This window comes from Temnothorax curvispinosus, unplaced genomic scaffold (genome assembly GCF_003070985.1).
Source record: "Temnothorax curvispinosus isolate PA1 unplaced genomic scaffold, ASM307098v1 QBEX01016322.1, whole genome shotgun sequence".
Taxonomy (NCBI): Eukaryota; Metazoa; Arthropoda; class Insecta; order Hymenoptera; family Formicidae; genus Temnothorax; species Temnothorax curvispinosus.
In genome coordinates this window covers 265,980-276,309 of record NW_020226102.1, presented here as the reverse complement: position 1 = coordinate 276,309, position 10,330 = coordinate 265,980, and the positions used below count along the sequence as shown (strand labels likewise).

The following is a 10,330-nucleotide window of genomic DNA, read 5'->3' as shown; positions in this document are numbered from 1 at the left end:
GAGAGAGAGAGAGAGATTGATTGATTGATTGATGGGATTTATTATGCCCTAGTCCATGACTTTAGGCAAACAAGAACAAACAAATGTATAACGTATTTACAAATAATACTTAAATCTAATGTTTTCTCTATGTACAAAATAAAAGCAGGAATAATTATAACTTATATCTATAATATCTGCGAATGTATATTACATTGACGCTTGACGCAAAAATTCTGATGATATAACTAAACTAGAGCTATCAAATAACACGACTAGATTGAAAATGAATCATGATGCTCAAAACTAGGTGAGAAAACGCAAAATAGATATAACTTTAAAACTAAAACGTAAGAAAACACAAAATAGATAATATAACTTAAACTGAGAGTAAATTACTGACTAGAGCGACTAGCTTAAGCACGACACGTATTCAAACGCTTAATTGCACCTACGTGGAAGCAGGCACGGAACTAGACTCGAGGGAAAAGAGGTGATTGTGAAGCTTTCGTTTGAATTGAATGATGGTCGATGAGGACACAATCTCTGAAGGAAGCGAGTTCCATAAGTAGACACCCGCGAGATGAAAAGAACGATGATATGTCTCCGTCCTATGGATAGGAATTTGAAATGCATGCTCCACCTCCAGGCGTGACGAATGTCTAATCAAGGAATCGGGTTTGATGAAAATGTTGGTGAGGTAACCCGGAGACATACCGCGGGATATCCTATACATTTCAATTCCCAAAAAATAGAGTCGCCTGTTCTTCACTGACAACCATCCGAGTTGATGACGAAAAGGTGTAATATGCTCATCACGTCTTAATTTAAATATGAAGCGAATCGCGCAGTTAATTAGTCTTTGCAATCTGGTGTCAAGCTCGTCAGTGACATCATTGTACACTAGGGAACAATAATCAAGCAAAGGCCAAATGAGTGCGGTCACAAGTCTCACCCGTAACTGACGCGATAAGGAGTTCCTGTGAAACTTGAGCTTATAAAGCGTAAAGTGGACTCTTTTGGAAATATGGGAGACATGGCTGACCCAAGATAGGTCAGATCTCATGATAACTCCCAGGTTACGCGCCTCAGTCACGTAGGGAATCGAAACACCACCAACAGAGATAAGAGGAAGGTCGTTGAGGTTAATTTGTTTCGTGTTGCTTCTGCTTCCAAATATCAAGACCTTGGATTTATTGAGGTTGAGGGTCAGTCCATTTGAGGCCGCGAATTCAGAGACAACACTCACATCGTGCGCCACAAGTTGCAGCCCGACATTTAGTTGACTCAAGAGACACCTACGGTAAATTTGCGTGTCATCAGCAAATATCAAATGGTCCGTGAATCTTAGGAACGCGCCGATATCGTTAATAAAAAGAGAGAAAAGGAGTGGTCCAAGGACGGATCCTTGCGGGACGCCGGCGGTGACAGACAGCCACTCTGAGAAGACGCCCTCCAAATCAACGACCGCTTGAAGACGACCGGTGAGGTACGAAAAAATTAGTTTCAAGGCTTGGTCAGAAAAGCCGAGTTTCCTGAGCTTGGTAAGAAGCAGCGGATGAGAGACAGTGTCGAAAGCTTTACTGAAATCAAAAAGAACGAGAATCAGTACCTCACCTACGTCAACGCCACTCTTGATGTCATGAGCTAGTCGTAAAAGAGCAGACTGGGTCGAGTAACCTTTACGGTAACCAGACTGCCTGTCGTCAAGAATGCGATGAGAATTTATAAAGTCTGTGATTTGGCGATGCATAATTTTTTCAAATAATTTGGAGAGCTCACACAGGTTGGCTATAGGTCTCGTGTCGGAAGGAGAGGCAGGAGATTTAATTTTGGATAGCGGGCGTAGAATGGCTCGTTTCCACAATGACGGGAAGTAACCGAGCTTGAGACAACCGTTGAAGAATGAAGTAAGGAGATTACCCACGTGAGGCAGGGCCAACGCTATGGCATGAAGTGGCAGGTGATCGCAACCCGAAGCAAGAGAAACGGAAGATGAAGAGACGAAGGAGCATAAATCATCGACGGATATCTGAGAAAAACTGAATGAAGGAGTGTCAGGAACTATGGATGAAATGATGTCGGAAAATTGAGATTGTGTACAAGAGGGAAAGCAATTGGAGATGGAAGCATAATGAGCATTCAGAGTGTCACGAGAAAAGTAATTTAGCGGTGAGGATAAAGGTGATTCAATGAGGCCGAGACCAGCGAGCTCACGCCACAGCTTAGATGGCCGGGAAATCGCGGATAATCTCGCCATATTGAAGTGCTCTCTGGCCTTCCTCATATCTACTGTGAGATTGTTCCTATATAGCCTATAAATATGAAAATCTAGGACACTGCCAGATCTTCTGGCGATATTGTATAGGCGGTTGCGGTGCTGAATTCGACGAGCGAGAGCGTCGGTGAGCCAAGGTGCTGAAGGACGATTTACTCGAAAGGTGCGGACGGGCGCATACCTGTCGAGACTGGAAGTGAAATCATTGGTTATCGTACTTAGAATGCTGTCTAAGTCAGGCTCGCCGAGGCTCGCCTGGCCAAAGTCAGCCGCGAAGGATGAAGACAACATGGATGTGAGAGTCTCAACAAAACCATGCTCGTCGAATTCCCCGTAACTGCGACGAGTCAACGTACGGTCAGTAGGAGAGGGAACAGCAAATGAATACGTGAGCTCAATTAGGTCGTGACCATTGATAAAGGGTGCATCCGATTTTCGAAACGAAGAGACCTTGTCCAAGCTATCCACAATAAAAACGTCCAGCCACGAGTCTGAAGAGCTAGTGTGATAAGTCGAATTTGACTCAACAATGTTGAGCGACAATTGGGAGACTATGTCTCTGAGGTGATTGGATTCGTATGACGAGGAGAGGAGATTGGAGTTTAGATCGCCTGAGATGATAATATTCTTATAACTATGCATTGCCGAAGTGAGAGCATCCACACACCTGCCGAAATTTCTTCCTCGCGGTCTGCGGTACATCGAGGTGAACAGAAGAGGCTCGTAAGCATCACCACGAACATCGAGTAGAAGAAATTCGGGCTCGTTGGAGAAGGACGAAGGCGACGATGCCAACACGCGAGCGCGCAGCGAGTCATGGATGAAGCAAGCAACACCTCCTCCCTCCCTGCCCTCCCTGTCGACTCGTAACAGACAGTAACCTGGGATACGAACTAAGTCGTCAGAGATATGAGAGTGTAACCAGGTTTCAGAGATCGAGATTATGTGAAAAAAGTTTGACCTTAAAAGAACGCGGATTGACTCGATATGGGCAGGGAGGGAGCAGGCATTGAAGCACGCAATCCGGAGATGACCACGCGAGGCAGGAGGAACCACAGCTCCCGTCGAGAGTCACTGGAGCCTATCAAGATCAGCCTCGGAGGCGATAGGAATCGGTGGCTGGCCACGGTCCTTGCGGACGAAAACACGCCCGTCGCTGCTCCACACGTGCCCGAACGACAGCTGCTTCGCCCTGACTCGCGCTTGGCGCAATAACTTGTAAGTGTGACTCGGGAGCAATTCATTTATATAAATGTTGCCAGGTCTGCTAGTTGAGAAAACGTCGCTAACAGGGAGTCGGCGCCTAACGCGCATGACCTTGATAATGTGGTCACGAATCTCACGCGACTTGAGCGCGACAATGATCGGTTTGCGCCGATCCCGAACGTCCGCACGATCGACGGCAGGGGCGGACGCGGACGCGGACGCAGCATCATGATCCGACGACGCAACACGCGTCGCAACATCACGTGTCTCGAGAACGTCGGAGACAAGCTGAGGGATTCCCAGCGCACGAAAAACACACTCAACGAGCTCACAAGATGACTCGGTAACAGAAGATGGGATGCCAGAGATTATTAAATCCGACGTTCGAGGGACACGCAATGCTGCAGACAGATCCCTCTCAGTATCCTCGCGGGCACACGGGACAAGCTGAGCGGCCTTTAAAGCCTGCACGTCGCGCGCCAGAGCAGAACTCTCTTGCTCAAGCTTGTCAATGCGCTGCGTGTTAAGAGCGACGGTGTCCGCAATGAGACCGAGCCTATTCAATTTATCATTGATCTCCTTGTTTGTACGACGCTGCTCCTCGACGAAGGCAGAGAGTTTAGCATCCGAATCCCGTAATTGTTCACACAGTTTCCGGAACATGACATCAATCGAGGCGTGATCATGAGATTGCACCCGAGCCTGTACCTGAGTCTGCATCGGAGCACATGATGATCCACCCGAAAAATCGAAAGCGTGCACATCAATGGCCGGTGAAGGAGGGGCGACGAGCGAAGCCGACAGTGCTCTGCAGCAAGTATCCGCATACTTGGTTGCAGCGTGGGCCTTGATGCAGCCGGGATGAAACACCCGCTTGCACACCAAGCACTCGAGCACCTGGTTGGCGATCGACTTTTTGCACTTGACACATGTACGCGATTCCATGTTCGACACACGAGTGGCCCAAGTTACACGACGCGACTATGTAGACAGCCCAAGTTACACGACGTGACTAAGCAGTCGACTGACATGGACCCGAGCACACTGTGTATGAGACAGCTCGAAGTCCCAATATCGATCGTCGAACGTCGATATCGACTCCAACTCGACGGCACGCCAGAACAGCAGGTGTAGGAAAGTACAGATCAAGCGGCAGGCACATGCGCAGAAAAGGACAGCATCCTCCAGGGAATGATTCTCAGAAATAATAGCGCAATAATGAGAACATTCGTCATGCAAATACCAGGAATCGGCGATAGCCCGATGCGTGCTAATAACAGCACGTGACGAGCAACAAAAGACTTGCAAGAACCTGCAACTAAAAAGCCCGAAGGCGGCTTGCGGCAGAAAAAATATGCACATAAAACAGGAGCAACACACAACGGACGCGCACACAGTGCACTCAAGAGAGAGAGAGAGAGAGAGAGAGAGAGAGAGAGAACAGGAAGAGCGAGATCTCTTTCTATATTCGGTGAAAAAAAAGGTCTGGCCAGGGTAAGCTAAGCGACAGGATTTGTGTAAGCTTGTGAAGAAACGGAAGAGCGTGGGGTGAAGGGTAGAGGTGGAGATCCGGATGTCGTCGGTTTGTAAAAGACATGTTTTGGCTTTTTGCGGATCTTTGTATCAACGGCGGATTTGCCGGATAAGTCACTTTTCACACCGACTCTTGTAATCTCTTGCAGCTTTGTATTGTAAATAAATTACAGGACGTAGGAAGAAAGGCTCGAACTTTGAAGTTGCGTTGGGGATCTCAAAGCAAAAAGAAATCTTATATAAGGTGGATCCGTTTGCAGTTGCATAATGTTAAAGGTGAAACAATTGAAAGAGTCTAGAGAATAAATAAAGTATAATTTAATTTACAATTGCAACTTATGTTTAGAGAATTTAAATTTAGGGCGTATAATTATTAAGAGATTTAACGATAATAATTAATAAGTTATTAAGTCCAAAATTTGTAATTAATTTATTGCTGTTTTCATTGTTTTAATGATCCATATATTACTTTGCTAATCGTCAATTGTCAATTTAAGAAAGCAACGAAAGTATATACGACTTTATTTCAGCTATGTGCCAAGAAAGGCGTTTTTTCAGTAAAAACGGGCCCAAAAACCTTTACAAGTCATGGCATTCAATTCCCAAAACAATTTGGCCATTATGCGACCTCACAAAATTATTTAACCCTTCCTCTTATTAACTCTATTAACATCTTTCTCCGTATCCTTCCTTCTGCTCCTTATAGTTCCTGTAGCTCAACCCTCTCTTTCCTTCCATCTGTCTTCCTTGCGAGCTTTTTCTCTTATCTTCCTTCTGACTCGTGTCCTCCGTCTCCTGTCGTACCTTACCTCCAGGCTCAACGCCTTCTACAACAATAAAAACAGTAAAATGCGGTCTCCTTCAACTATTTTCAGCCTCCTTTAATTTTTTACTTCCTTCAATTCTTCGACTTCCTTCAATTTTTCGGCCTCCTTTGATTTTCCGGCTTCCCTTAATTTTTCGGTTTTCTTCGATTCTTTGGCTTCCTTCAATTTTTCGATCTCCTTTAATTTTTCGGCTTCCTTCCGTTCTTCGGCTTCCGTCAATTTTTTGGCCTCCTTTAATTTTTCGGCATCCCTCAATTTTTCGACTTCCTTCAATTTTTTCGATCTGCTTTACTTTTCTGCCTCACCCAAAAAAAAATATTCTGCCGATAAGTGGGGAATTCTTCTTAGCAGTTCCTCTAAGCAAAAAATCTTACATGAAGAATATCCTTCTTTAAGTAATACGTATTACTTTATAAATGAGTGGATGCGTAAGCTATAATCAAGAGTAAATTCCTCTACAGTAAATTCTACTATTAGCCTCTTAAAATAAGAGGATATGCTAGATATTTGCGGCGCGCGCGTTAAAGTTAAAAGACGATCGTCTTATTAGCTACGCGATGCGTACGCTACCACACGAGACGCCCGTGTAGAAAGTTCAGCCCCTTGCACAATGCCAGGCAACAGGCAATAGGAACAGGAAATAATAAAAAATCGTTAATTACAACCTAAAATATTATTCGAATGTTATGATTTGTTGGCAACAGGCAATAGACACATAATTTCCAACGTGACGGAAACTCCTGTGTCTATTGCCTGTGTCACTGTTTATTCTGCATTTATACATTGATTTCTGATTTTTATTCCCTGTTCCTATTGCCTGTTGCCTGGTATTGTGCAAGGGGCTTTATTGAGAATGACCTTATATAACATAAGTCCTCGATCATTAGTTATATATTAGGGATGCCATAAAAAAGATTTCTTTATTTTAACCTGATGAGGTCCCTATCATTATTTATTAGGGATTCCATAAGAAAGGTTTCCTTATTTTTATCTAATAAGATCCTTGTAAGGATTTGATAAGGATATTTTAACTTCATAAATACTTATTTATTAGGGCTAACCGGATAAGGTCCCGATCATTATTTATTAGGGATGCCATAAGAAACGTTTTCTTATTTTTGTCTATTGAAGCCCTTGTAAGGATTTGATAAGAATGTTTTAACGTTTTAAAAACATACTATTTTACATACTTATAAACATACTATTTTCATAAATATATTTACGAACACAAAATTTCATAATAAGCCGGCACTGGTTTCTGACATTCACCCGACATTAAGAAATATTATATCATATATCTTATATCCAATTCAAAATTTTATTACTCTTTTTAAACTGAATTTGTTTATTAAGATGATTTTTGGAAAATTATATATTTGCGCTGGTTATGTAGACAATATATAACACTTACATCAAATTAAGAAGTGGTCTACCATGTAAGGCAGTTGGCTCACGATCCAAAGGTCCCGAGTTCGATCCCACCAAGGTAAGTGTTTTTTCCAATACAAAAAAATATTTATAATCATAGACTACATCTTAAGAAACAAATTTAGTTATAAAATAGTAATAAAATTTCAAAATAAATAATTTTTTTTATTTATTTCGGGTGAATATCGGAAATCAATGTCCTCTAATATTAAGAGGACTGCACAATCTTGAATCTAGAGTCTCATGATTAGAGGATATTCCTCTACAGTTTAAAACATCTTCTTAAGGCCCTATTTCAGAGGAAAATCCTCTAGCATGAACCAGGAACCGCTAAACTGCAGAATATTTTTTTTTGGGTGCTCCTTTAGTTTTTCTGCTCCCTTCAATTTCGACGTCCTTTAATTACTCTGCCTCCTTTAATTTTTCAACTACCTTCGATTTTTCGGCTTTTTTCGATTTTTCGGTCTTCTTCAATTTCTCGGCCTCCTTCAATTCGTCGGCTTCCTTCAACTTTCGGTTTTTCGGCCTCCATTAATTTTACGGCTTGAAAGCAACGAAAGTATAGCGATGCACTCAAAAGTCAGGAAGAAACGCTAAAGCAACGTTTATTTTCACTATAGCATTCATAAACACTGATACCTATATATAAAATTTAAATTATTATTACTGTTATTTTAAATAATTTTGTACATTGATTTTATGAATCAAATTACGTATAATTTATTTTAAATAAAATTGCGTGTAAAATAAAAAAGTAATTAAGTAATATATAAGTAAAATTTTTTTAAAAGTGAAAATTTATTTTAATATCTATAATTTTTTATTTTATAAATTAAAAAAACAATTAATTTATCAATATACCAATAAACTTTGCATCAGTTTTCCGCATAATATAATGCATGGAATCCGCTTCTTTTTACGATTCAACCATCGTAGCGGTGAATGCGAATGGCTTGAAATGTGTCTCTACACTTCGGTGACGTTTCGCTGTGGCCGCTCGAGACGAATGAGCTCGTCTCACTCGCGATCGATGGCATCGGAAGAGCACGACCAGCAGATCGTTTCCTCGAGAAAAACAAGTGGCGACTCGGACGAGTGAAACGCACACTTGCGGCACTCCGATTTTCCTCTCATTGAATTCAAGTCGAGGCTCCTGCACCTATCTATCCGCCCCATTGTTTGACGTGGATTCAGGCAACAATGGCAACGAGAGCACCACCGCCGGTATTTATTACCGCCGATTTTCCGGATGATGGAAAATCGTGTTGCACGTGCTCGAGGAATAGGTGTGGCGGAAAAGGAGCGAGAGAGAGAGAGAGAGAGAGAGAGAGAGAGAGAGAGAGAGAGATTTGATTTGATTTGATTTGATTTATATTTATGCCCTAGTCGAGACTTTAGGCAAATCTTGATACAATAATATATAAAGACCGCAGAATAATACATAGCAAAAATAAATAAGAATAGAATTAAAATAAAAGAAAAATACAAATAAAAATGAACAATAAAAGAAAGAATATACATACAAGAGGAACATAAACGAACAAGAAGTCGAACAAGAGAGAGACCCGGTATTGAGCATAACTAATTACATTTACTCTCTCACTTATGCGACGACCTGCCCGTGAATCATAGTTCAATCATAAATGAACAACTTAACTAAACTTAAACTTAAACTTAAACTAGACCCGGACTGAAGGTGGCTCTGCAGTTGAGCCCTGATCGCTGTTTAACTCGAGTGAAAAAAGGTAATTATAAAGCTTATTCTTGAATTCGGTGACTGAAGAGGACGACACAATCTCAGCGGGAAGGGAGTTCCACAAGTAAATACCGGCCAGGTGGAAGGACCTTCGATACGACTCCGTTCTGTGGTTAGGTATGACAAAAGTTTGTGGAAGTTCCAACCGTAACGAACGTCTAATTAAGGGATCAGATCTGATAAAGATCTCGGAGAGATAACTGGGAGACATGCCTTTAGATATCTTATACATCTCTGCTCCCAGAAAATAACGACGTCGATTTTTCACTGACAACCACTTTAGACGATGCCGATAAGGCGTGATACGTTCGTCCCTCCTTAAATTAAAGATAAACCGTATAGCACAATTTATGAGTCTTTGTAATTTCAAGTTGAGTTCATCGGTAAGATCATTATAGACCAGGGAACAATAATCTATTAAAGGCCAAATCAGCGTAGTCACAAGTTTGACACGCAGTTGATATGATAGAGAGTTTTTGTGGAACTTAAGTTTGTGTAACGTGAAATGCACTCTCTTGGATACATGGTTGACGTGGCTCTTCCAGGACAAATCTGAGGTCATTATAACACCCAGATTTCGAGCCTCAGTAACGAACGGGATGGTGGTGCCGTTTACCGCGATAAGAGGCAGATTGTTAAGATCAATCTGCTTGACATACCGCCTGCCTCCCAGTATTAAGACCTTAGAATTATGGAGATTAAGCGACAACCCATTCACAGCCGCGAATTCTGCGATAACCCCCACGTCATGCGCCACCAGCCGCAGACCGACGTTCAGTTCACTCAAGAAGCACTTGCGATAGATTTGCGTGTCATCGGCAAAAATTATGCGCTCCGTAAATCGAAGAAAAGCACCGATATCATTAATAAATAAGGAAAATAGGAGCGGTCCAAGAACTGATCCCTGCGGGACACCTGCGGTAACGAACAACCAATCCGAGAAAACGCCCTCCAAGTCCACGACCGCCTGAGATCGACCAGTGAGATACGAGAAGATCAATTTAAGGGCAGAATCAGAAAATCCCAATTTCCTTAGCTTGTTAGCAATAAAAAATGAGAGACTGTGTCGAAGGCTTTACTAAAATCAAAGAGGACAAGAATGAGAACCTCGCCCACATCGACCGCGCTCCTAATGTCATGAGCTATTCGAAGAAGAGCAGTTTGGGTAGAATAACCCTTGCGATAACCTGATTGACGATCGTCAAGAATATTATTAGAAGTAATGAAATTGACGATCTGACGGTGCATAATCCTCTCGAAAACTTTGGAAATCTCACACAGGTTCGTTATAGGCCTTGTATCTGAAGGAGAGCCTGGTGACTT

At 42.2% G+C, this 10,330-nt stretch overlaps 1 protein-coding gene across 1 annotated transcript in view; it reads right to left on the bottom strand.

Moving 5' to 3' along the window:
• Nucleotides 1-5,662: 5,662 nt before the first annotated feature.
• Nucleotides 5,663-10,330, bottom strand: part of LOC112466534 (leukotriene A-4 hydrolase-like) — a 25,534-nt gene continuing 20,866 nt past the window's right edge. Inside the window, exons 11-13 of the mRNA XM_025034659.1 lie at nt 9,531-9,922; nt 5,890-6,090; nt 5,663-5,791 (exon numbers count right to left, since the gene is read on the bottom strand). Of these exons, the coding sequence (XP_024890427.1) occupies nt 5,663-5,791; nt 5,890-6,090; nt 9,531-9,922 (722 nt within the window). The remainder of the gene's footprint in view (nt 5,792-5,889; nt 6,091-9,530; nt 9,923-10,330) is intronic.